Source organism: Haemorhous mexicanus, chromosome 7 (assembly GCF_027477595.1).
Source record: "Haemorhous mexicanus isolate bHaeMex1 chromosome 7, bHaeMex1.pri, whole genome shotgun sequence".
NCBI lineage: Eukaryota > Metazoa > Chordata > Aves > Passeriformes > Fringillidae > Haemorhous > Haemorhous mexicanus.
In genome coordinates this window covers 8084581-8111377 of record NC_082347.1, presented here as the reverse complement: position 1 = coordinate 8111377, position 26797 = coordinate 8084581, and the positions used below count along the sequence as shown (strand labels likewise).

General features: G+C 48.4%; 2 protein-coding genes across 11 annotated transcripts in view; both read right to left on the bottom strand.

Annotated features, from left to right (window-relative positions):
- Positions 1–6768, bottom strand: part of LOC132329693 (C-type lectin domain family 2 member D-like) — a 111265-nt gene extending 104497 nt beyond the window's left edge. The window contains exons 1-5 of one of the 2 annotated variants that reach the window (XM_059851030.1): positions 6350–6768; positions 5895–5993; positions 5608–5792; positions 5307–5407; positions 4316–5216 (exon numbers count right to left, since the gene is read on the bottom strand). In XM_059851030.1, the coding sequence (XP_059707013.1) occupies positions 5099–5216; positions 5307–5407; positions 5608–5792; positions 5895–5993; positions 6350–6671 (825 nt within the window). In that variant the 5' untranslated portion in view covers positions 6672–6768 and the 3' untranslated portion in view covers positions 4316–5098. Of the gene's footprint in view, positions 1–4315; positions 5217–5306; positions 5408–5607; positions 5793–5894; positions 5994–6349 lie in introns of those variants that run through there. The other variant, XM_059851028.1, reaches the window with a different exon arrangement.
- A 2940-nt stretch (positions 6769–9708) lies between these two features.
- On the bottom strand, positions 9709–26781 carry NUDT13 (nudix hydrolase 13). Of its 9 annotated transcripts, none has more exons than XM_059851020.1 (11): positions 26436–26776; positions 22609–22919; positions 21229–21713; positions 20233–20372; positions 19623–19730; positions 19152–19258; positions 18194–18319; positions 17916–18027; positions 16585–16739; positions 15928–16030; positions 9709–10209 (listed from the first exon to the last, which is right to left on the bottom strand). In XM_059851020.1, the coding sequence occupies exons 3-11, from the start codon at positions 21309–21311 to the stop codon at positions 10100–10102; spliced, it is 1044 nt and encodes a 347-aa protein (XP_059707003.1). In that variant the 5' UTR covers positions 21312–21713; positions 22609–22919; positions 26436–26776; the 3' UTR covers positions 9709–10099. The 9 variants fall into 9 exon arrangements, with proteins under 9 accessions (XP_059707003.1, XP_059707000.1, XP_059707005.1 ...); XM_059851017.1 differs by having other exon boundaries at positions 21229–21339; XM_059851022.1 differs by having other exon boundaries at positions 9709–10205; positions 21229–21339.
- Between the last annotated feature and the right edge of the window lie 16 nt (positions 26782–26797).

The following is a 26797-nucleotide window of genomic DNA, read 5'->3' as shown; positions in this document are numbered from 1 at the left end:
TCGACTCGGGTACCTGTTTGCATGCAATTGTTTTGTTTTTTTGTATTTCAGGTAGTTTTGATGTTATGGTTCTCTAATTTACTGGGTCTCCTGCTGCCTTAGGTGTTGGCAGACAGGCAGTTATTCTACTGGTGTTTTGTATTTTGGCAAAATCTTTGACTAATCCAATCATTACATTCTCAGCCCTAACTGCATTAGAAATTTTTATCACTTGTGTTTCTGCCTCTCTCTTCATTCTAGAATGAAGAGTGGTTGGTTGATCTTTTTGCATTCCATATCTCAAAGACATTAATGACTATGACATTAGCACAATTACTAATAACATTCTCAAAGTAATTAAACACATCTTATCTGCAGTCTCGGTTCCACAGTTTACACAGTCTGTGATCCAGGATGGACTTTCTTCACTCGGGTATAGTGAATCCAGGGGTCCACACCGGCTACTTTCACTGCTGTAAAGGTGGTCAGCAGTACCTGATAGGGTCCATTCTACTTTTCTTTCAGCGGTTCTTCATTTTAGTTTTTAATGTACACCTCGTCTCCTGGAAGTATGTTATGAACTGGGTTCTCGAGAGTTATTGGTCTATTCCACACGAGGATGCTCCGGAGCCGAGCTAAAGTTTTCCCAAGAGACAGAACATAATTATACACTTCCTGTTTTCCTGTAACGTGTACATTAGGGTTAGGCTCAGGAGATTCATATGGTTTCCCATACAATATCTCATAAGGACTGACTGACATCCCGCTCCTAGGTTTTATCCTAATCCTTAACAGTGCTATTGGCAAAGCCTGGGGCCACTGCAGCTTGGCTTCTTGGCATATTTTACTGATTTGCTTTTTTAGTGTCTGATTCATCCTCTCTACCTGTCCACTTGACTGGGGTCTCCACGGTGTGTGGAAGTCCCAAGTTATCCCCAGCAATCTACTTACTTCTTTTACTACTGTAGCTATGAAATGGGGCCCCCTATCTGATGATACTCCTAGGGGTACCCTAAACCTGGGAATAATTTCCTGTAGTAACCACTTAACTGTTTCCTTTGCTTGGTTTGTGCAACAGGGAAGGGCTTCTGGCCATCCAGAAAATGTGTCAACCCCTACTAACAGGTATTTGTATCCTCGAGTTCTTGGCAATTCTACGAAATCTACCTGCCAATAGTCTCCTGGCTCTATTCCTATCCAAATTCTTCTTAGCTGTGCCTGTTGCCTAGCCACTGAGTTGTTTTTCAAGCAGATATCACATTTTGACATGAATGATTTTGCCATTGTTAACATCCATACCGAAATCAAACTCTGCTTTAGCAATTTTACCAATGCCTCTGCGCCTCAATGACATTCGTTATGTTTAATTGTAGAACTTCTCTCATTATCAAGGGGGGTACCACTATTTATCCTTGTGCAGTCAAATACTATCCTTCCGAATTCTTTTGTGCATTTAGTAAACGTGCCAGTCTCTCATCTTCTGCTGAATATTTTAGTTTTGGAGGCAGATTAAATTGGGATATATTGAGCTTTGAAGGTATCAATGCCATTGTTGTTTGCACCTCTCGAGCAACTTGTCGGGCTGCCCAGTCTGCCTTTCGATTTCCTTCACAGATTTTGGAGTTTCTTCATTGGTGTGCTTTACAATGTATAATTGCCACTTGCTCAGGTTTTTGTACTGCTTTTATAAATTGCAGGACTGCCTCTTGGTGTTTAATGTGTGTACCTCGAGAAGACAATAATCCCCTTTCTTTCCACAGTGCTCCGTGTACATGCACCACCCCAAAAGCATATTTTGAGTCAGTCCATATATTTACCTTTTTCCCTTCACTTAACTCTAGTGCTCTGGTTAGAGCAACCAGTTCTGCCTTCTGGGCAGATGTATTTGGTGGTAATGTTTTTGCCTCCACTACTGTGCTGACTGTTGTTACCACATATCCAGCGCATCTGGTTCTGTTTTCCACGAAGCTGCTCCCATCTGTAAATAGCTCTCACTCCGGCTGCTCTAGTGGGACGTCTTTCAAGTCTTCTCTTGCTGAATAGGGTTACTCTATTACCTCTACATAGTCATGTTCCAATGGGCCTTCTTCAGTTGTGGTACCTAGGAACAAAGCTGGATTCAAAAGGTTAGTTGTTTTTAATGTGACATCATCCTGCTCAGTCAGGACTACCTGGAATTTTATCATCCTGCTTGGAGATAGCCAATGGCCCCCCTTCTGTTCTAAGACAGTGGTTACCATGTGTGATACATAGAGATCTATGTGTCTTCTCATAGTAAGCTTCCTGGCTTCTTGTATCAGCATCACGGTGGCTGCGACCGCCCGCAGACATGGAGGCCACCCGGCACTTATGTTGTCAAGTTGTTTGGAAAAGTAGCCCACCAGCCTTTTCCAACTTCCCAGACGTTGGGTCAGGACTCCTAGTGCTAGGCATAGCCTTTCATGTACAAACAGCTGAAAATTTTTAGACAGATCAGGTAAACTTAATGCTGGAGCAGTTGTCAGTGCTTCCTTTAGTTTTAGGAAGGCTTCCTTCTGTGGCTTGCCCCAGGTGAATGGCTGAGTCCTCTGAGCTTCGTACAGGGGTTTCACAATCAGTCCATAGTCCATGATCCACAAGCGACACCATCCTGCCATCCCGAGGAAGACTCGCAGCTCATGTAAGTTCTGGGGCTCTGGAATAGCACAAATAGCTTGGATACCTTGGTTAGTACCTAGTTTTCATTGCCCTTGTGAAATTTCACAGCCCAGGTAGATCACAGTCTGTTGGGCAATTTGTGCCTTTCCTCTGGATACTTTGTAACCTCCCATTCCCAGTGAATTTAAAATCTCAATGGTTATTTTTGTACAGGTTGTTTTTTCTTCTGTAGCTATTAGTATATCATCAACATACTGCAACAATAGGTATTGGTCTCTTGGTACTTGCCCATTTTTGGTCCAAATTTCCAGCTCCTTTGCCAGTTGGTTTCCGAATAGGGTCGGCGAGTTCTTGTACTTTGTGGAAGTCATGTCCAGGGAAGCTGGGTCTTTTTCCGTTCCCTTGGTTTTCCCACTCAAAGGCAAACAGTTTCCTACTTTCTTTGTCAAAGGGATGCAGAAAAAGGTATCTTTTAAATCAGTTACAGTAAACCGTTTATATATTTCCTTTATGGATGTCAGCAATGTGTAGGGATTTGTTACCACTGGATAAATGTCCTTTGTTATTTTATTTATTGCTCTCAAATCCTGCATGAATCTATATTCGCCATTTGGTTTCTTTACTGGAAATATTATGTCCTAACTGTATATTTATAACAGGTTATTTGTCTAGTCATCTGTTATATTCGCCTAACACCATCGCCTTGGCAATGTTTTCTTGCTGGAACTGATTGCCCTGGTGGGACCGGTTGTTTGGGTTGTTTGGGCACTCTCTTCCAATGCCCCTCCTTTCTGCAATACGCACATTGGTTTAGGCTTAACCCTTGCATAACTGGTCTTCTACTTCTGCAACGTCTCCTGAAATCTGGGTTCCCTTTTTCTTGTATTACTGCTAAAAGATTTTGCTGCTGCCTTTTACTAGCTTCTCTTTCATGATTATTATATACCTTCCAGGCTACCTTCAGGATTCTGAGTTTTCATAACCATTTTACTACTTGTGCCACCTTATCAGGATTTTCTCTATAAGTTCTAGCTGTTTCTAAATAATTAAATCTGCAGGAGAAAAGGGCACTTTTACAAACACTGGCCCTTCTGCTCCTCCACCTTGCTGCAAGGGAGCAGTCACAGTCCGTTTTTGTCTGCTTACGTCTTTTCTTTCCACAACCGGGGCAAGCTTTGACAGGCTTCGGGTTCTGTCACTGATTCATCACTTTTATTATCTTTTTCATTTGCATCCCTCCCCCTCTTTTTTATCACAGTTAGGTTTTGCTCATCTTCTGAGGAAGAGGAATCAGGTGATGATGGGAGAGGAGGATAAAGAGAGAAAGGTGTACTAGATGAGTCAGGTTCAGAATCAGGTGAGGTAGGGGCAGGCAGTGGGATAGGGACAGATGGAGCAGGTGGGATAGGGTTAGGTTCTCTTGGTCTTATTGGAGCTACCTGTAAATCAATATCTGTATAATTTTCCCTACTCAGACTTTCTTTCAATGTCAAGTGTTCTAGACAACGTTTCTTGCAAACCCCACACTTATCACTTGCAGATGCTCTAAATACCATTAATCCACATTCATCCTGCCATTCTGGCTTTCCCCATAAATAGAAAAACAAATCAACATACAGAAACTCATCCCCTGGGTTTTTTCTTTTTCTTTTTTTTTTTTCCTTCTTTCTTACAAAACAACATTAACTGTGAAATGGTGTTATATTGCAAAGTCCTGTATTTTGGCCTTTTTTTTGCCATTCTCCAAGACAGATTCTGGCCACCATGTATTACAATAATTATATTATCAAACAAATCCGAGCAAGAGAATGAGATGTACACTGAATCCTAAAAATGCACCTTCTCCACACTGTTCTCTCCGTTCTGGGCTTCACTTTGTCCCCAGTTCCCTCCCCCGCCCCTCCCCACACAGTGGCACAGAGGGATGGGGGTTACAGTCAAATCATATCACTGCTTCTCCCTCCGAGAGGCAAATCCTTGTCCTGCTCCAGCCTGGGGTTCCTCCCACAGGAGGACAGTCAGATCCTTCACAGCAGACAGACAGACAGACAGCAGACTGTTCTCCACAGTCAGGTGCCCGATGCCAAAAGTCGGATTCCTGCCCAGCACATGTCAGCGGTTCTTCCACCTCTTCCAAAGACAGCCCAAAAGAGTCACAGTCGAACCAGTTTGTGATGATTTCCAAATTTCGCATTTTCCAATGGGAAATCCAAATCCAGGCAGATTTGAATTTTCAGTTGGAGCTTGTTGTGCCATGAGGGCAATGCACTCACTCCAGGCAGCATTGGTGGCAGGATGGATTGGAGTGACTTTTCCTTTGCACCCCCAGCCCAGCGCTGGCACTGGGGATGAAGAGGCACTGAGGTGACCCTGAGAGGAAGTGCAAGGCACAGGGTGCAGCTGAGGAAGGGCAGCCCTGTGCTGGGCTCAGAGGTGAAGCTGGCACTGCCCAGCGTGGAGAAGGTCCTTTCTGCAGCCCCTGTTACAGGGGACCTTGGGCCTTGCTGCAGACATACGGCCGCTCATTGGAGCAGAACTCACTCCTGAATCTTTTCCTGTCAGCCAGGTACACACACTGGGAATTGCCGAGGACAGGAACCCTGCAGGCAGGAGCAGAGGCAGCGCCGGTTGCCAGGGGAACACCTTGTGTCCCTGTCCCCCCCGGCCCTGCCCGGCTCCCCGGCACTCACCGGGAGCTGTAGCTGCTGCCGTCCTCCCACTGCAGGCGCTCGCCCCGTCTGCGCAGCCCGAGCCAGAAATCGCCTTTCCCGCGGAGGCGGAAGAGCAAATCCTGCCCAGGAGAGAGGAGTGGGAGCTGCCCCGGCCCCTCGGGGGGACACGTGCCCGGGGCTGCCCCCGCCCGCCGGGGCTCCTTCTCTGCAAGGCCCCAGCCCGGGGCTGCAGCCCCGGCCCTACGAGCACCGAGCCCGGCCCAGGAGCACCCCCAGGCTCCCCTCAGCCACCCCGCACCGCCCGCAGCCCCTCACTCACCATGGCCTCCTCATCCTCGGCAATGGCCAGGGAGGCATTGAGCTGGGAGCACCGTTCCTGAGCCTGCTCCCAGGTGCCGTAATCCCTTGAGAAGGAGTAGCAGACCCCATTGTGCCCGACCCAGCCATGGGGACAGCCCAGAACACACTGTGGAGTTGCAGGTGGAACTGGAACCTGTGTTGCAGCTGCAGGGGAAAGAGGAGGAGGTCTGAGCATTCTCCTCTGCAGGGAGCAGGGAGCCCGCTCTGCCCCGAGGGGCTGGGCCCAGGCTGCTGCCCCTCCCTTACCTGACTGCACAGCCAAGGCCACCCCCAAAGCCAGCACCAGCACCAGCAGCAGCAGAATCAGCAGCGCCGTGCCCACAGGATGGGACCTGAACCATTGACCTGGAGCAGGAAAGAGCTGCTGGCTGCCAGAAGCAGAGCCGGCCCTGCAATCTGCTCAGCCCATGGCCAGGGAGCAGAGCAGGGAGCCCTGAGCCAGTGTGGCCCTCACTCAGCTGGCAGCCAGAGAGCCAAGAGCCTGGACACAGCCAGGGACACAGCTGTGGGGACAGGCTGCAGCAGGAGAACTGCACAGCCTTGGGGGCAGCTGGGGCTCTTGCTTCCAGCCACTGAAGGGGCCCAGCAGATCCTGAAGCTTCTTCCAGACCTCGGGAAACAGCCACACACCTGCAAGCCCTGTGCTTGGGAGGGTACACTGTCCCCCTCGCTAGAGGCCACAGGGGTGGTCCTGCACTCACCCAGCAATCTTCTGAGGTTCCTTTTGTGTTCATTGCTGGTTGCTGATGTGCCCTGGGGACTCACGGGCTCCCTCACACTCCCATCCCTGGTGCAGGATCCATTCTCCACATCTGCACTCACTGCACGCTCACAAGCGGCATCCCCCTGCTGATGCCAAGAGGCTTCTTGCACCCCAGGCAAGTGTGGAAGCCCGGCTGCTGGTCCCTCCTGGAGATGCTGGGGCTCATTCACAGCTCCAGGAATGGGGCAGGATTCACTCTTCTCCTGCTCACAGGCGCCATCTCTCTGCCTGGAACAAACAGCACCTGGTTCCCGAGACATCCGGAGTGCTGGCAAAGCCTTTGGGAGCTCGGCCTCGGGAACAGCTTTACACCAGCGGTCATGGCACCCTGGAAGGGACACGATGAGAGGTCACTGCCGGTGCCGGCCCTGCGGGACCCCGAGGCGCAAGAGGGCGCTGCCAGCTCTGGCTGCGCTCTCCCCGCTGCCCAGAGGTGCGGCAGCAGCTGCGGAGACAAGCGCAGCCTCCGGCAGCTCTCCGGTGCCCGCAGCCGCGGCCCCTGGGGCTCTGCAGCCGCTGCAGCCCAGCTCCGTGCCGGGACGGGCGCTGAGAGCGCCTGCGAGCTGCCGGCTGCTGCTGGCCCGGGGCAGCTGCGGCTCGGAGTCCGCCTGCCGAGGGACAAGAAGCAGCGGCCCCGGGCTGCTCACCACTGTGCCCTGCATTCCCTGCCCCGGAGCCTTGGAGCCCGGGCACACCGAGCGCCGGCACGGCCGCTGGGGCTCCCTGCCTGTGTGAAAACAGCCAGGTAATTTTGGCTTTGGCATTTAAGTATGAGCCCGTGCATGTTGTTTATGATTATAGCTATTTAGATATAGTATCAATTATAACTCTTTCTAGCTGCGTGTCAGTGTCATATAATCTATCATCTTAAGTATGCTATGTATTGCTCACAGAAATCGTAATGTCATGAATATAATATCTATGTATCGCTTAGGGAAATAAAAGTGTGATTAATGTACTCTGTAATGGACCTTATCAAAACATCAGATGTGAAAAAGCTTTTTTGTGACTAAAAACAGTGAAGGTCATCCACTGACCATCCTGTCCTAGAGAAAAAATAACAGTGACATAGACTAGAGCACTGGAGAACTCTTAGAGAATACCGTGTTAAAATTAAGGAGGACATACTAACATCTTACCAGAGGATGTGAAACAGCAGGATAGAGACACAAGAAGAAATGAAATATTTTGACTGCATGGCTAGGAGGTCATGGAGATGAGTGAAGTCAGAAAAAGGAGTTTTGAAAACATCAGAAAGTTCGAAAGAATGTTTGAGTAATGCATGAAACACATGTCTGTACGTGAATCTCAGCAAGGTAACAGTATAAAGATAACACTGTTTGTATACACCGATATGTTCTTTGTCTGTTGGCCAGGAGCACCCAGCACGGGAAATATTGTCCTTTTTTAATCCTACTACTATTACTATCTTTATTATTAAACTTTTTAGAACTCTAAGTAATTAATTCTGTTTTTCACACATGTGAACGGGGGAAGCCGGCAGAAGGAACTCGCCAGAACCCCCCCCCGCCCCTCAGCGCGGCCCCCTCCGCCCGCAGCGAGCCCCGAGCTGGGGCAGCACCGACCGACCGCGGGTCCCACCTGGGCTGGAGCCGCCTCCGAGCTCCGCCGCCGGCTCGCCGAGCTCCGGGTGCCGCCGCTGCTCCGCTCCCGGCCCGACACAGTGGGCATGGCCAGTGCCACTGTAGGTTAGAGCCAATGTGTGAGTGGGGGGGATTTTGGCCGGTTTGACCATAGAGAGCACAGAGAAGCTGTCAATAGGGATGCAACGAGGAGGCGAGGGAGGGAGCCTGGCTTGGGGCTAGTGCAAAGAGAGCACGTAGGCCGGGAGCATGAGCAGTTGGAAAAGGGCCTGGTTGCGATCCAAGCCAGGCAGCATGTTTGCCAGGGATCATGACTCATAGCTGGTGAGCGAGCTTTCCAGGAGAGGGACTTTGTTAGATCTTTTTTATGTGAATAGAGATGGGCTGGTGGGAGATGTGCTAGTTGGAGGCCTCCGGGGGCATTGTGATCATGTGTTCCAGATTGCAAGGCAGGATGTGTTCTATTACCATCCGTGGGGCAGTTGTCTGGTGTCAAGTGGGCAATTCTCCTTATCTCTCTCCCTGAGTGATCACAACCACTGCTCCCTCAGGAGGGGTATCTGCTGATAACAGGCTATTGAATGTCACTGATAAGAACTAGAACATCCCATTGGGAGATGCTCCGCCCAGAGGGAGGAGCCAAGCATTGCTACCCAGATATAGTCTGGAGGTTCTGACACACCAGCACGGCTTCCCATTGGATTCCCCAGACGAACAGCAGCTGCTTCTACTTCCACGGATCTGAGGAGGAAGAATCACCCTTTTTCTACAGGACCCCTCCTGCTCCAACAGAACCACACCTGACATTTCAGGAAGGCTGCAGCCACTTTTCCAACTGGATTGCTACCAACACCCTGACCAACAGGGTGTCAGGTTGAGTTCTGACTCTGTCAGTGTTCTTCTAGTGTATTGCATTGTTTTATTTTATCCTTTTATGTTTTTTTTCCCCCTTCCCTATTAAAGAACTGTTATTTCCTGCTCCCATATTTTTTGCCTGAGAGCCCCTTAATTTAAAATTCATAGCAACTCAGAGGGGGGGGGAGGGTTTGCATTCTCCATTTCAGGGGAGGCTCCTGCCTTCTTTAGCAGGCACCTAAGGTCTTTCCAGCCCTTCTGCCTGCCTGGCACCTTTTCCATGGGAAAGCCCCGCTGTGTTTTGGGGAGGAAGCCTCAGTTGTCAGGAATTGCCTGCTCCTTTTCTAGGTCACTTGCCTTTATGGAGCACGTCCTATCTTGACTGCAGTGAGTGCTCTTCAGGCTTCAGACAGATTTCTGAGGCAAATACAAGTGAGAACATTGTCTCTCACCTTGTTTTTCCGTCCTGCTCAGGGCTGGGTACTGCCTATCACCACTCCTGCTAGATTAACATCAGGAACGGAGGCCGCCAAAGTTGTTTCCTAACTAAGTCACAAGGACTTGGACTGAGGATTTTAAAAACCAATTTAAAACGTAATGCTTTTCCAAAGATGCCATGTGATTGTTATCTTGTAACAATTACATGGCTGTTATCTTGTAACAATTACATGGCTGTTTTAGCTCTGCCAAAAAATCCCTTATCTGAGCAGATTGAAGACTTCTACTGGTAACTAAAATACCAGGAAGGGTGTTTGTACATGCCACCATGGCCTGAAGGAATCCCCTCCCAACCTCCTGAAGTAAAAGTAACCAAAGCAAACACAGTGTGTCTAAGAGGTGTGGAAGACTTATTTTTTTACTTGCTGCTCAGGTGTCAGGACTGCAGATTTTTATCACTGCTCTCCTGCAGTGAATCCCAGTGGTGGCAGTCAGGGACACATCCCTGTCCCCCTTCAAGCACCTGGCTTTGCACTCTTGGCATCTGAGCTCTGACCAAGCAGGCAGAAAGGACTGTCAGCCCGAGTCAGCAGCAGGTCAAACATCCTTTCCCTGAAGTGTCTCCTTCACTGAGCTTTCCTTGTCCAGATGGTTCCCTTGTTGTTCTTCCTCCAGAGAGGTGGCACCATTTCATCAGTGAAATCAGAGCAGCTCAGACTTTGGCCTCAGGGTAAGAGTCCCTGATCCTTTCAAGATTTTTCTAAGTGCAGTTCTTGTCGTAGCAGTTCCTGTCACCTTTGCATTAGCTGTGGTCTTCTAAAATGCTCATGTGCAGTCTTGCTCTTCCCCTCTCCACCACCAGATAGCTCTGTTCTCTCTTTCTTGGGACAGAAGAAACTGTCTTGCTGTCGGAGAAGGGAGACTCGGACACCAGGTGGCCATCAGCAAGTCTCAATTTATTATCATTATTCTCATGATTAAATATACTAGTTAATCAGCTCATACATATTGCAAAATCATAGCTCCTTATTGGTTAGGCTGCATTTTTCGTCATTGCGAGTTATCACTAACAACTTCTACATTCCTGTAGTTAAGTAACAATTTCTGTTCCGCGTTCGCATCTCTTTTTGCACATTCTTATAAAGCTTCTTTGTTCTCAAGGGAAACTTTGCTCTTGGAGCTACCCTTGGCCTAAATATCTCTCAGCACTATCAAGTCAGCCTGACCATGGCCCTTCTCTTCAAGCCAGCCCTGCACAAAACTCTCCACACTTCCCCCGTTTTCTTTTTGGGCAAGAAGGGTTGCATGTTTTTCAAAAAGGCTGTCTACGAGTGTTCTTATTCGTGCTGATATGCATTGCAATATACAAGGCCCAAAAAGCAAAACACATATTATAATAAGCAAAGGTCCTGCAAACATCATAACTAAGCTCTTAAGCCAGCCAGCAATTCCTAAAGAACTCAGCCAAGCGTCAAAAGGATTTGAATTAACAGTAAGTTTCTTCATGTTGTCGTGCAATAGTTGTAACTTCTTATGAATTGACTCTGAATGGCTGGATAAGTTAAGGCAACACATACCCTCGAAGTCCTCACACCCATGTCCATGGGCCAAAAGCAAAAAATCTATTGCGGCACGATTTTGTAGTAGCTGATGTCTCACATTGTCGACATCAGTCACCAGTTCACCCAATATTTCAGAAGTAATATTAATTTGTTTTCCTGTCCAACAGGCCAATTTTTTCAATTGTGTGATTGCATGTGCTGCAGTTACCCCTGGTGTCAATAATGAGGCAATGATAGTTGTTGGTCTGTCCCACAGTTCTACCCCGTCATTACATTCCTTCCCCAGTTGGTGTACAGCACGCCTAGCTCGTCTGCCCCCCTGTGTCTTATTCTGAACTATTGTGATACTGGGAGCAAAAAGTGTTAGTTTGCCAAGGTAACAGGGACCTCCTATTTTATTGGCAAATAAATGGTAGCAGGTTCTACTCCAGTAACTTCCACTATTCTAGTGCGCCCCTTCTTAAGCAATGTTGCTATTTGCTCAATTTTTGTACTAATTGTCCTTTTGGCTTGTAGGGGCAGGGACAACCACTCCAATACCCTTAGCTCCCCCGTTTTCTTTTGAAGTTGAGTAAGTGCCCCAAGTAAATGATCAGGTGTGGTCCATATCGTAAGATCAATGTTCAAGGTGGGCTCACGACGAGACACAAAACCACTCTCAACACATCGCAAGATATCCCATAAGGCGGCACCCTGCAACGGAGTAACAGTCACTGGGGTAGCTGGATCAGTACCCTTTAGTAATGGCCGCAAAGAGTCCAACAATGAATTAGGGATTCCAACTATAGGTTTTAACCATTGAAGGTCCCCTAAAAGGCGTTGAGCCTCATTAAGGGTTGAAAGTTTTGTTGCCAATTGCAGCTTTTGTGGACGTACTGCTTGATTTGTAATAGACCAGCCCAGGTATTTCCAAGGGGATGACTGTTGCATCTTCTCTTGAGCAATTACAAGAGACGATTCTGCTAACGTGGCCTGAATTTGTTGCAGCTGCTGTGGTGTAAAGGGTGTTGCTTGCGCGAACAAGATATCATCCATATAGTGGTAAATAATGGTATCAGGCCATCTCGCCCGCAAGGGCTGGAGTGCTGCATCAACATATAATTGGCACAGCGTAGGTGAGTTCCGCATTCCCTGGGGCAAAACTCGCCATTCAAACCGCTGGTCTGGCCCACCCCTATTAATGGCTGGCAGGGTAAATGCAAATCTCTTAGTATCTTGGGGGTGCAATTCGATGGTAAAAAAGCAATCCTTTAAGTCAATAATTAATAATGACCAATCTTGTGGAAGCATGGCAGGATTGGGAAGCCCAGGTTGTAACGCCCCCATGGGCTCCATCTGTTCATTAACCGCTCGAAGGTCATGTAGTAGGCGATATTTCCCTGACTTCTTTTTAATCACAAAAATAGGAGTGTTCCATGGACTAGTGGATAGTTGTAAATGTCCTTGTTGAAATTGCTCCTCCACTAGTTTATGTGCTTGTAGCAAACTTTCCCTTTTTAAAGGCCATTGCTTAACCATTACAGGGGTATTTGTAGTCCATGTAAGTGGAATTGGGAAAGTCCAAGCAATGGCAATTACCCCAAAGGGTGCTCATTTGATAATACAACCCCAAGTTGTGCTAACACGTCTCTCCCAATTAAACAGTGTACTGTGGGTGGCAAGGTGACTATTGACAAAACTGTGACCAATTGTTGGTCCTCTATCGCCACTGTCACTGGAGGTGTTTTTCGGGCTAGGGTAAATCCTCCTATTCCTGTAACTGTATCCGTGGTATCCTTGGTAGGCCAGTCCTTCGGCCATTTATCCGGGGAGATAATGCTGGTATCCGCTCCTGTATCTAATAAGCCCCAAAGTTCAATTGTATTTCCTGCATAAGTTATTTTCACCTTCTTTTTGGGTCTGCTGTGCAAGTCCATTGTGAGCATTGCTAAACCAGAGGATCCAAAACCTTGGTTACCGCGAGGGGTCTGTTGCAATGGTTGCACTCCCCTATTAAGCTGTGGAAGTGGTATAAATTGTGCAATGCGTTGTCCTGCCTCAATCGTTAGCGGTGGAAAAGGAGTGTAAGCCATAATTTGTATTTGTCCTTGATAATCCGCATCAATCACACCGGGTAACACAAACAGTCCCATTATAGAAACTGAAGATCGTCCCAGCAACAGTCCTCCATAAGGTTGTCCTTCAATTTTTATAGGGCCATATATTCCAGTGGGGATTTTAGTGGGCCGTGTCGTCATCAGGGTGACTTTTACTGCTGCTGCCAAGTCGAGTCCCAAGCTCCCTGTTGTTGCTGGTTGAAGACAGGAGGTGGCGCTGATGTCACGGCAGCGACTTGTGTCTGGGCGCGGCTGCCATTCGGATGTTGCTGGAGCCACGGTGGAAGCACGGAGAGGAGCAAGAGCTGCAAGCACTTGTGATTGTGTGGATTCTGCCTGTTTCTGCAACCCTAGTCCTAGTTCCTTAATAACACTAACTAAAAAAGCCTGCGAGCCCGTCGGTTGCAAAGCCATCCTCTCTAAAGCTTCCTCTATGGTCCAGTTGGCACCCAAAGTCGCTAACACCTTTTTAGTGGACTCATTGCTATTTTGCAAAGCACACTGTTTAAGTAATGCCCCGCGCATATACTCTGGCACTCCTGCTCTCTCAATAGCTGCAGCAGCTTTGTCTATAAAACTTCCAAATGATTCCTCGCGTCCCTGCTTAATTCCCATATACATAGGTATTCCTGAGCTATCCTTCACTTGTTCCATAGCGAGCCGCACCAACCTCATCGCTTCTCTAACCTTATCTGGACCCATTATCATTTGGGCTTCGGTCCTTCGATAGTGCCCAACCCCCGTTAATTCCTCCAGCGTAACTCCCTGTAACGGGTCTCCTGGTCCCCTCTGTACCGCTAAGGCTTCATTAACACGTCCGTGCCAGTGTGCATTAAATAACAGCTGCTGATGTTGTGTAAATATCAACTTCACAATGCTCCGCAAGTCATTGGGAAGCAGCAACTGTGTATCAAACAAATAGTCGAGCATTTGCTTAGCGGGCTCACTCTTAAATCCAAACTGACTAACTGTCTGCCGCAACTGAGCCAACAATTTCCAATCCAAGGGTGAATACGTTCCCAATTGCACCGGCTGTCCCTGTTGGTCCACCCCCTGAGTGTACACCACGGGAAATGCCCATTCTCTTGCTGCATCTACCTCCGCCTCCTCTCCCGTTTCCAGCCCGTGCTTAGCCAGGGTATTCCATGCCTCCCTCCGCTGCCGAGCCATCTCCCCCCACAGGTCGCTAAGCGCCCCAGGGACAGGTTCTGGCTCCGAGGGGGTTGCTTTTGGAATGTCGCACCCTGAGGTATTTATGGGCTGTAACAAAGTATCCGGAATCTCACTCGCGGGAGGCGCAGAGGGCTGCAAGCCGCTCAAATCCGGACATTTCTCGGGCCCCCCAGGGAGAGGTATCACGACTTGCGAAATGCCAGGTGCTCGAGGTTCACTGTCTGACCCATACTGAGCATTCCTCTTATGTGCCTCAACTGCTTCCCTAGCTGCTCTCTTTTCTGATTCTTGCTTCAACAGTGTATTATGCACTACTCTCCAAACTTTCCCTAGCTTTTTTGCCGTCTTATCGTCCTCCAAAACTGCGTCCCACAGTACATCTCCTAACTTACGCCATTCTGTAAGCTCATGCACCGTGTGCGGATTTAAAAAACAACCTTTCGCATATCCCCAAGCTAACAGCCCCGGGAGTTCCTTTTTTAAATCTATTTCCTTTAACCCCCTCCTATCTAAGTGGTGAATAAATAAATCATATGCTGCTTGCCTGTCCATTGTATCGTCAGCGCTGTTGCAACTCTCCGGCTTCGGCAGCACGTATGGCCCAGGACCACCGCTGTAGCTCCTGGGGGTGTCTTCCCTACGTCGTTTGACACCGACCCGGTTGCGTCGGGCCCCAACGCTACTTCACCGACCGTGGCACGTTCTCCCCTGTTTTCTTTTTAAAAGCGACAGAGGCACGTCGGGGTCAACCATTTGTCGGAGAAGGGAGACTCGGACACCAGGTGGCCATCAGCAAGTCTCAATTTATTATCATTATTCTCATGATTAAATATACTAGTTAATCAGCTCATACATATTGCAAAATCATAGCTCCTTATTGGTTAGGCTGCATTTTTCGTCATTGCGAGTTATCACTAACAACTTCTACATTCCTGTAGTTAAGTAACAATTTCTGTTCCGCGTTCGCATCTCTTTTTGCACATTCTTATAAAGCTTCTTTGTTCTCAAGGGAAACTTTGCTCTTGGAGCTACCCTTGGCCTAAATATCTCTCAGCACTATCAAGTCAGCCTGACCATGGCCCTTCTCTTCAAGCCAGCCCTGCACAAAACTCTCCACATCTTGCCAGTGGGGAAAATGTAGAAGCCCATTTACCATTTACAAAAAAAAAAAAAAAAAAATTTAAATTTGGTTATTTTATATGAAAACAGAAGATTGAATGGGAAGAGAGAGAAGAAAAGGAGAGCAAACAGGCAGTGGATTTTCTTCTGGTTTCTGACAGCTCTCCCAGATCCATATAAACAGAGACACTGGAAAGTGCCTTTATTTCTTTATTTACTTTCCCTTTATTTTTGTTCTGGGAAAAAAGGGTGCATTCAATGTCCACCCAAGACAGAAGAAATGGAGGAAAATGCAGCATTGGTGCCACGGGGTCAGTGACAGCTGGTCACAACAAGTTTGAAGCTTTGGAACTAGAATTTTATTGTACATTTACTTGAAGCCATGGCATCTCAGAGGTGATCCAGTGTACATGGGCCTGTCAGACCAGTTCAGAGCCCTTTGTAGGTCAGTTTGTCTAAGTCCCATCAGCGTGGTGCTGTCCTCACTGGGACAGAGCCCTTGCCTCCACGGGCTTTGGAAGCTTTTCTGTGGAGCTTTGACAGTTCTGGTGGAATCACAGAGTGGATGAAGCCCTGCCTAAGCTGTCTGGGCAGTCTGCTGCTGAAGCCACTCACGGATCAGCTGGTGAGCAATGGCCTGTTTGGGAGGGAACCAGGGTAAAAAACTACCATCATCTTGCTTGGAAGAGCTGGGCTCCCTCTTGAGACCCTCCACAACTTCCTCCAGGCCAAACCAACGGGCTTCCTCCAGCTCCAGGGTGTCCAGACTGATCTGGAAAGAATTCAGAGGGCACCAGTTCCTTAAATCAGCTTTGAATGAGGGCAGTGCTACCTTGTCTGCACAGAGATCCCATTCTGGAATGCCCAGAGTGCTACATACATGCCTGAATTAGGCACTGATGCCAGCCCAGGGAAGGATATTTCTATCCACCAGTATTTTGTTGTGTTGGCTTCTTTAGGGAAGCCACAAACCAGCCCTGCTCTGCTGTGGCAAAGCAAAGGGGCTGAGCACAGTAATTAACCTGGTGGGATCTGAGTGTTCTATGGCAAATGTGTGAGGGAACCTCCTCTGCAAAGTTCAGAGGGAAAAATCCAGGGCTGTTGAGCTCTGGGCTTTTGTGTAGAAGTGACCTGAGTGAAATCTGGCACCTTGCAACAGGAGATGATGGGACTGTTTCAAAGTTTCTTCTGCACTTGCAGAAAAAGCCAGGGGAAAATGGCATTTACAGAGGGTTTGATGCTCTCCTGACTACCTTCTGTGGACTGAAGGAGGTTTTGCTGCCTGAGGCAGGCAGTGCAGCAGCTCGGGGAGCCCGAGGCGCTCACCTCAGCCCGCTGGGCTCCCACCAGGGCGTGGCAGGCAATCATTAAGGAGCTGCTGGGGAAGGGCCAGTGCTGGGAAGCCGAGTAGCGCAGCGACTCCACCTCCAGCCCCACCTCTTCGGCCACTTCTCGCCGCACTGCCTCCTCCACGTTCTCACCTAGAACCAAACCGAGTTAGGCAAGCACGGCCCGGCCTCGGGGCAGAGAATCGTGGCGAGGAAAAGGCAGGGCACGCTCATTCCCACCCGCAGGAGCTCCAGCTGTGCTCCCCTGGAAACGCTTGCTGGCGGGATGCTCTGTTAAATTCATCAGCCTCTGATAAACGCAGGCACCAGAGATATTTTTGGCCCCATCTACATACAGATGGTGGACAGAACAATTCAATTTTAAGCCATTCTCCCTCCTGTAATGAGAGGTCTGTAGTTTTTCTTCTAAGCCAGACCGCATGAGCCACAAAATGGATTTTAAAAGGATCAGGGGTTATAACCCAGCAAGTTTAAAGCTCATGTTTGCTATCAGGACTAGAACAACTGCTAGACACCTATAATTCTCATTCCTTTCAGGTACAAAACAGCTATTTTGAATTCTGTCTGCCTGCAAACACTGATCTATTTACATATAATGGTTTTTTTTCCCAGCTATCACAGAATCACACACTGGTTTGGGTCCAAAGGGACTTTAAGGATCATTTAGTTGCCAGCCCCTGCTGTCAGCATGGACACCTTCTGCTAGACCAGGCTGCTCAAAGGCTTTCCCAGCTTGGCCTTGAACACATCTGGGGATGGGGACACAGATCCCCTGTGTGTCCATCCTCCTCTGTGAACAGGGATTTGGCTGATGTCTGTTGCAGTAAGGCAGAAAAATCCTAAAGAAAGGCTTCATAGAATCAAGCCTGCTCTCCTGGGGTCGCTGGCAGCCCTTGACAAAGTCAGCATTTTGGAAGTTCCCATGTGAAAGCAATCCTGGGGTGAGCAGTTCCTTAGCATAACAATCTGTCACTGGGTAAAAAACAACCAGCACCTGCATAGACTGTTTTTGCACCCTTAGAGAGAAAAATGAAAACTATCTCTCACAAACAACTTTTCCTGCATGTACACATCAGGGGTTTGAGTGACCAATCAATACAGGGTAACAATAACCTTAACAATATTGTTAATTACCAATCAAGTAATTGGCAAGAAAGCTCCTGACCAACTGGAGTCACACACAAAGTGTGTAAAGCTGTATAAAAACGAGTCATGTGACTAAAGAAGGGGCTTTTTCCTGCACGAAGAAAACAGATGTCCCCACACCCTGCATGCCCAGGGCCACTGTGCTGGATCACAAGCACTCACCCAGGTCACAGAAGCCTGACAGAGCTGTGAACATCCCCGGGGGAAAGGAGGGCTGGCGGGCCAGGAGGCAGCGGCTCCCGTCGGACACCAGGGTGATGACCACTGGAGACACCTGCCACGTGCACCACAAAGCAGAACAAGGCCTTCAGACAAAACAAGACAGTGCAAATCTTTGCTTTTCCTGGCCAGGCACAGATCCCTTCTCCTGCTTCCCCTGGGTGAGCCAGCAGCGCTGCCCTGCTGTCCCTGTGTCCCTCCCCTTGCTGCCAGGTGCTCACCTGAGGGTAGTAGGTGACTCCACTGGCGTGGCAGACACGTTTGCTGCCAGCTGGGTTCTTCTCCGTGGGCTGCCCAGTTTTGCTGCAGTACTGGTGGGAATCGTGCCAGCGCAGGAGAGACTGGGCCTGCCAACACAGAGGAGCACAAACTCCTTTTTTTGATATGTATATACACCTAGGGGGAAGAAATAATTCAGAGCAGCCTCCCTGAATGATGCTTCGTGTGCAGTCGTGGGGATAAACTCTGATTATCTTTGGAAGCCTCAGAAAGGTGAATGAAGTACAGGCAGTGCTTTGAAAAGTGGATTCTGTAATCCGTGTTTGCCGCTTCTAAATGTGAGGGTTTAGGGGAGGTGGGACCAGATCCCCCCAAGGTATTGTTTATTGGGACCTAATGGGAGTTGTGGTGGGAGCTGGACTATTCTAAAGAGTCTCCAGCTCTGAATATGTTCTTAAGAAATAGCCCAGGCATCACAAACATAACAGAGCAGGAAAGGAAACATGAGCTATTTCTCCTCATGGGTCAGGACAGCTGATTTTCACACAGAGGCCTTTTCTTAGGGCTTCCAAACACAAGGCACCAGCTTACAAGGGAGAGGTTTTAAAAGAGCAGCTCTGAGAGAAGATGTGTAAGTTTGTTTGTGATTCCCAGTTTGTCTGATGGTCGTTGAGCTGAGGACAAACTGGGATTGCTGTGATTTAGCACATTTCAGCTAAATGGCATCAATTACTGCAGTCATTTTTAAGTCACTTTTCTGTTTCTCTTTCCCTTGCATCTTCCTTTTGGGACTACAAACTTGGGAAAACTGTTGTAATTTACAGTGTGTCTGTATCCAAGTTCCTGAAAGTGTACAGTAGGTAGTTCTACAATATTAGATCATAAAACAACGTGGGAGATGAGGAGAAGGGTTGATGTTAGAGACCACAACTCCCTGAAGCAAAAAGCCCTGTCCACTACCGAAGCCAGCAGAGGAGAATCCTTCCCATCCACTACAAAGAGAGCCTTTCGTAGGTCAGTAAATGATCCCTGCAGCTCCGACTCAATGACTGATTTATCCAAGGCTCCTGTTCGGGGGAAAAAAAAAAGAAAAAAAGAAAATTTGATGTCATCATTTCAGCTATTATTGCTATTATTCCAATTTCATGCCCTTTGCTGTTCCAATATGCAGTTTCTGGGAGTTTCCATGGAAGCACATCAGGGGAAGCATTCCCAAATGTGAGTGGCCTCCCCCAGCCCATCTTTCCCAGCACACACAGGTACGGGAGCAGCAGTGCAGCCCATGACCTGCCACGCTCACAACAGCCCCTACAGAGACACAACCCAGCCCTCCTTGGCAGGACAGGTTCTCCCAAGGATTAGGGATCTCCCCCATCCCAGTGCATCCCCTGGTGCTGGCAGGGGTGGGAGAGGAAGAGGAGTCATCCCAACCTAAATCCAGCGCAAAGCGCGCCCTGTGCTCGTCCGAACACCCGATCAGCACCGACTTCTCCATCCACTGCTCGGCCTCCTGCAGCTTCTCCAGAACCTGCCTCGTCTCTGAGCAGCAGGGAAAGGGGAAGAGAAAGCTGTGATGAAAGCAAAAACATCTCTGGATTTGCTCTCTGGATCCTCAAGGCACAGACAATCTTGGCTCAAGGCAGAATGCCCCTGTGTGAAAGGGGACCAGACAAGTGATCCCACACAGGTAGAAACCTAAAATCTGGCTTTGCTCCTAAGCTGTAGGAAGTTTAGATCATGTCAGGCTAAAGGTCCCAATGTTGTACTGCCTGGGAAGCAGCTGCCCATTGGTTTTGTCCTGCACCAGCCAATAGCTTTCTCTCCAAGAAAACTTTCCCTACATTCCTACATCAAAAAGATGTTTGTCAGTAAGGCCTCGTCTGTTTTCCTGCCAGCTCGCTCTTCAAAAGGCACAGTTCCGAATGTTTAAACCTGATCACCTCAGAACAGATCAGGCTGATACCATGTGTGTGTCTCTGTTTCATTTCAGCTGTGTGATCCACCAAGTGTTTCTTTCTGGATGCACTGATTTCTTTCTTACCTGCTGCACTGAGCTGTGGTACCAAATATTTCTTCCCAACTTTCTGCAGGAAGGGGGAGAGATTGTGAAAGAGGTAGAAAGTTCCTGAGGTCTGAGCTTGTCTACAAAGGCTGTCATCTTCCTTTAACTGATTTAAGTATCTGCAGTGAGAAAATGATTGGGAAGATGAATTGAAGATTGTGTTGAGATTTTTGCTTTTTTGGAGGCCTTTATTTTGCACAGAGCAGGGGGGCTGAATGGGCAGATCAGATTTGAGGTATTCCACGTGCTTGGAGACTTTTGACAGCTGAGCCACTCTTTGGTGGACTGCAGCCTGTAGTGAACTTTGTGAGGCAGAAAATACTGCAGTTCCTACTTACCACCTGAGTACCCTCAAGTTTGGAGATGCAAGAAGATCAGTAACCCAGTCTCTCAATCCAAAAGGTCTGCTGTAAAGGCTGCAGGAAACCTTGATCTTCCCTTTACACACCCCAATCCCTCCCAGCTTGGAATATTCTGAGAATTTGGATGGCTCCAAATGCTGTTTTGCTGAGCACTTCTGATGCTGAATCTGGTTCCCATCAGGCTACATGTGTTATGTTGTACCTGTCACACTGATGTGAGGGGTAAAAACCAAGTCTTAGGGCACAGCTGGCTGGAGCTGAGTTGGGAAAAAACAAAATCATTGGAAAAAGGGTGTCAGCATATTCTCCTTCCAGGCTGCTTGAAGCAGTATTTAAAAAGAGGTGAGCAGCACCACCTCAAGTCTTCCTGGTATTGTAGGAGCCCTCTAGGCAGGACAGGCAATTATTAACATAGCTTCAGCCTGAGAGAAGCAGCTCTTACCAGTGGTGAAGGGAGCCCAGAGGCCTTGGCTGTTACTCTTCAAAGAGCTCACAAAGCATTTATTTCTGTTTGGCTGAACTGGTGAAGGATTAACCCCCAGGTCAGGGTGAGGTAGGGCTGCTTGTGCCAAGCTCTGACCTCCCAGTACTCAGGAATCAGATGAGAACTTACCTCATTTTCCTCACATAGGTGGAGTGCAACCTGCAGGCGAGGGAGGAAACTCTCCTGTGCAGTGCTTGATGCACTGCAGCCATAACCAACACCTACAGCTGGTGTCTCTGCCTAAAAAAAATAAAATAAAATGTAATGCAGCAGCCCTGCAAGGTTAAGTTTGATTTAAGAGGTGCAATAACCAGGTAAATCTCCCTCTCACAGCATCTGCAGAACCTGCTTTCTAAAATGATCACTTCAGTCACACTTCAAACTCCATTTCAGGCCAGTTTTAAGATTACTTAAAGATACCTCAGGTTGTTTCCACCTCTGAGTGTACACAGGTCTCACAGAACTTGCTTATGAGTCTAGGTTAGACCTTCCTCTCCCAAATCCCCGTGTCCCTGGGGAAAAGGGCAGAGAAGGTGGCTGCTCTTCTGCTGGTTTCCTCCACAGTTGTAATGGCCTCGATCCAACCACACATCCTACTGCAGCACACAGTGGATCTGTGGGAAAGGCACCGATGCCAGGAGAGAGTGAAAGACAAAATATCAGCTGTGGAAGAGAATTCCCTGAGCCAGACAGGGGGCAGCAGTCACAGCTGAGTGGGATCATCTCCAGCTACGAACGCTTTTTGTGCCAAAGAATCCCACCATGTTTTCAGCCCAGGCTGAAAGCCTGACCTTGGCTTCACGATGTCAAAAATAGCCAGAGACCTAAGACAGAAGTGAACTGTGGTGCACAATCCCTGGTGATCACTGAGAACATTGCACTCTGCAGCCACAGAACACAAAACCCTTTATGGAGGGAGTCAGATTTGCTGTGTTACAGACACACGGGCAGTGCCAGGAAGAGTCTGAGAGCTCTTCCTTCAGCACAGGTCAGTGGCGGCAGCCCGAGAGGTGCCTCAGCACAGGTCCCTATTTGCACGTGGAGACTTTGCCTTATGGCTCTGGACATCTCGGCCCCAGATCCCCCTGACTGGGACGATCCCTTGGGGAAGCCAGTGGGAGCTGGGCACGCTGGTGCAGACACTCGTGCGGACGGTGACTGCCACACAGACCGAGTCCCACCGGGTGTGGCGGGGTGACAGCCCGGCGTGTGTCGCTCTCAGCCCGGCGGGCGAACTGGCGGCGCTGAAGCCGGAGCGCCGCCTTTGCCCCGGAGCGAGCGGCAGCGCTGTCACCGCCGGGGACACAGGGACAGCTTGTGTCCCGACCTGAGCGCGACAGGCGTTTAACCCCTTCCTCCCCAGGAACCACCGCGCCACGCTTCGGCTGGGACCATGAAAACTCCCAGACAGCAAAGCCTCCACCTCCAGAGGCTGTCCCGAGCTTTGGAGAAACCCCAGCGAGGCAGGAGCGGGCTCGGGCCGCCCTTCCCCGCGCCTTCCCCACTCACTGCGCTGGGCGCGGAGCCCGGCCGGCCCCGGGCAGCGGCGGGTCCCGGTCAGCGGCGGATCCCGGTCAGCGGCAGATCCCGGCGGATCCCGGTCAGCGGCGGATCCCGGCCGGCCCCTCCGCTGCACTCCAGCCACTCTTCCCGCCCCGGGAGCGCTGGGAATTGTAGTTCTGCCCAGGCCGCAGCTTCTTCCTGGTCCTTCCTTTCTCTTTTCTCCTTTTCTCCCCCACGCCAAGCTTCTCTGGGTTTTGTATCCGCAGCACGGGAGCGTTGTTTAAAGTAAAGGACCACACGTCCTCGAATAGGAAAAGCTGCCAAAAATCACACGGGGCACCGTTTGTGATCATTTATTTGTGGGGGAATTTTGGAAGGAGTTTGAGATGGGACTTTTGGAGTTATTTTTGATGATGTGGTTTATTTTTTAATTTTTTTTTATATAGGTAGGAAGGGTGAGTTTGGTTTATGTTGTCATGGTATGGTTAGGAGGTTATAAGATTTTTAGTTTTAAGACTTTTTAAGGATAAAATATCCTTAATAAGGATAAAATATTGATAAAATGGATATCTATGTTTTTGACTTAGCCTTTAAATATTTTGTTTTATGGATTTATGTTATAGTGTACACTTTTTTAGTTAATCATGTTATGACATATAAAGTTATTGTATTTTTATTTTTTTTATATTTTTGTAGCTTTGGGGTTTTTTTATATCTTAAACTTTAAAACTCTAAGCTTTTTTTTACTTAGCGTGTTTTTGTTTTAAACTATAGATCTACACTTTTGCTTTTAGCACTTAAGTTTGGAAGTTTTTCCCAAGGTCTCAGATCAAATCCTGTGTTTAATTTTAAGCTTTGGTTTACAGGCTCGAAGTTTTGAGAGTTCCTTGCATTTCAGATTCCAACAGCTGGATCTATCCGAAGGCTGGAGCTGTTCAGTGCTCCAGCACCCAAGTACCCACAGCTGGATTTGAACAGCTCTGAGCAGAGAGCACCCTGTGCCAGGGCACGTCAGAATAGTGACAAATCACTTTCATTCCTTTGCAATCCAACAGATTCCTCTCCAGTATTGAAAACATTATTCTGGGTTGGAGCCTACCAGACTATATTTAGCACAAAGAGAATTTTATAAACATACAAAAAGTAAATGTTTTCAGGGCAGCCTGTTGCTTTTTGGTCATGAATTGAGCCATTCTAATCGAGAATTCACGTCACGTAATCTGAGAGCAGAGCTTGTAAAAACAATAAACACGATATCCAGGGAAATAGTGCTCTCGTTACCAGAGTTACTTACAAGTTTAGCTTTAATTATGCTTGACTGCTATTTTTATGCTTCCTGAAATAGAGCAAGCCCAGTCTTATTAATCCAGCGAGCTAATTGGATTAATGGACAAAACACATCTTCCCTTAATAAGATAAAGGATTGAAATATAATCTCTAAGGGAAGTATCCACCCTGCTGTTAAAACAAACTAACAGATTTATTGACCCTAACTGCCCCCAGATATGGATCTTGCAAGAAGAGCTGGCTGTAGAGGGAAGCAGCTGGGGGAGATGTTGGGACAGCAAATCTTGGGCCAGCCTCTCCAGCTGGTTCAGCTCAGAGCAGGCAGGTGTTGGTGAGTGCACCCTGTCACAGGAAGGACTAAAAGCCAGGGCAGGGCTCTGGCCTCTCCCTGTCAGGTGCAGCTCAAACCCCCACGGGCTGGATTAGCCCAATCGTGCCCACCTGTGTGCCATGGGAAGATAAGGAATGAGACTGGAGTCTGCTCTTGTGTTAATCTGAGCTGGGGCAAGCCAAGCAATCTGTGAGAGATCCCTTGTGCCTCCTCCCCCAGGGTTCACACCTCAGCTGCCCTGTCAGATATTTCTGCAGCATGCCAGCAAGGGGGATGGTTTCAAAACAGAGAATTGCTTGTCACTGAATCATTTAATCATTTAATTCAAGGAGCACAAATAGCAGCTGTTGGTTTGGCACTTGTTTCTTTGTAAGCATTTTTGGGGCTCCAAGTTGAGCAAGTTGCATCTGTAAACTGTTTCTCTCAGTCCCTTGCAGACATTGTACCCTGTGCTGGGAGCATTTCTGGGAGTGAAGTGAGAGCCTGGACACACAAATGCATCTCTGACAGCTTTCTGTAGCTTACCAATTCCAGCTCTTGGCAGGGTCCCAGGGGAAGTGAATCCCATAAACTCTCCTGATGCAGCAAGAGCAAACCAAAGGAGCAGGCAAAGAGGACACAGGCAGTAGGAACATCATCTCTTACATGGACAAGATCAAGGTAAATCTTTGGTCCTGTGTTGCTAAAATCATTATTTTTCTTAAATCGATTATATCTAATCTTAAATCCATTATATCTAAAATCTGTATTATTTTTCTTAAATTTTCTATTGTAAAATACTCATGTTGGGGTAAAGAGTTGGTAAAAGATTTTTCCAAGCCATAAAAGCAGCTGGAAAATGCAATTCCAGGCTAATAATGGTTATAATACTAATCTTGCTTTTTCTTTCTGTTTTGTGCCTCTCCAGTTGCCCCCAATAAACAGAAATAAGCATTAGAATTGCTAACAGCTGGCCCCTGTAAAACAACTGTTAATTGCCTTAAATACATGGAACCAGCAAATTCACATCAAAAACTTGTGGTCAAGCCACAAGGAACTTTTTGGAAAGAAAAAAAAAATAATCCTTTTTTTAGGACAAGCTTAGGGAAAGACAAACCACTTCTTTAAAGAGAAAGCTGATGAGTAGCCTTCCCCCTATCATTAAATTTTAGATGCAAACCACCCAAAATCTGGCTTTTCTGTCAAGTTAGAATCCTGTCTGTTATGTTTATGACAGACCTTTTAATCAGTTGGGCCTTTTGAGCTCATGTGGACGGATATAAATATGACTCATTAATCAAATCTAACGAGCTGGAGCCTTCAGCCCCGTGCTGATGGACTTGGTGGTGTCCCCCACTGCCTGCCTCACTTCCCAAAAACACCTGGAGAGTGCAAAAGAGGATGAGAAAGCAGCAGACCTCACTTGAAGAAATCTGCCTGTGCCTCTCCAGCTTGTGAGGTTTTGCCAAATCTCCAGAAGCTGCTGTTAAACCTCTGGCTAGATGTTAGGGACTCTTTGGATAATGGGGCTTTAGCTGGATGCCTCAGCTTGGATAACATTCCAGAGTTTCCTGCTAGTTGTAGGAGTTGTATTGCTGTTGGAAGGCGACCAGGATGAGAGGAAGGGAAGGCTTATTTTTTGATGGATAGTTCCACTAAAAACTGGCCTTCTTCCTGCTCTGCCGTCAGCTGTGTGGACACATCTGTGTCCACAGCTGGACAAGAAACGACTACATTCACCTCATGCCCTTGTTTGTTTCTCCTGTGAGACAGCTGCATCTCAGCACCCCCCAAAACGGGACCAAACACCCCCAAAATGGGACAAAACACCCGAGGTTTTGTCCCTTCGGGAGGAGCTGAGGTGACAGTCTGGGTACAGGGAGAACTCTCAGCTGTGGATCACGCTGCAGCCTCCAGGTCCCTCTTCTGGACGAGGTGGCTTTAGGGCACTCACCCTGCTAAAAATGTGTGTTAGAGGGGGGGTTTGGCCCTGCTATGCCTTTGCCAGCTCTCTGTTGTTGCTGTGAAAGATTTCCAGCTGGGAGTGACCACGAATTGAAAGGGCAAAGATGGAAGGCTGGCTGTGCTAGTGAGGAGGCGATCCTTTCCTTGAAACCCTCATCTAAAGAGACAGGGAAAAATGCTTAGGATTCCAAATGAATCGCTGGAATGAACAACCAACCAGGTTATTTATGAAACCCGAGACGCAGCATCGATCTCTCCGAGCAAAACTCACCCAGGCAGCTTCTTAAAGTGCCCGAGGGGGTTCAGAGCGCTGCAGCGCAGCCCTCCCAGGCTGGCCTCGATGATCCCGGACTCTTTTCCAGCCTGATTCCCTGATGCTGAGCCCAGCTGCCCTGGCAGCAAGGTGCGGGACTGGCGTTCCGGGCCTTTCCTGGCAACTTTTACTCCAAAAACACCGCTTCGGCTCGGTGCTTCCGAGCTCCTTGTCCCGGGGGCTGTTCCCTGCCCGCAGACCGACCCCCGGGCCGGTGGCGGTACCGGCGGGGCGGTGTTCCCGGGCCGGTGGCGGTACCGGCGGGGTGGTCCCACGCCCCGGACCGGGCGGACCCACGTGGAGCCGCGGCTGTAGCGGCG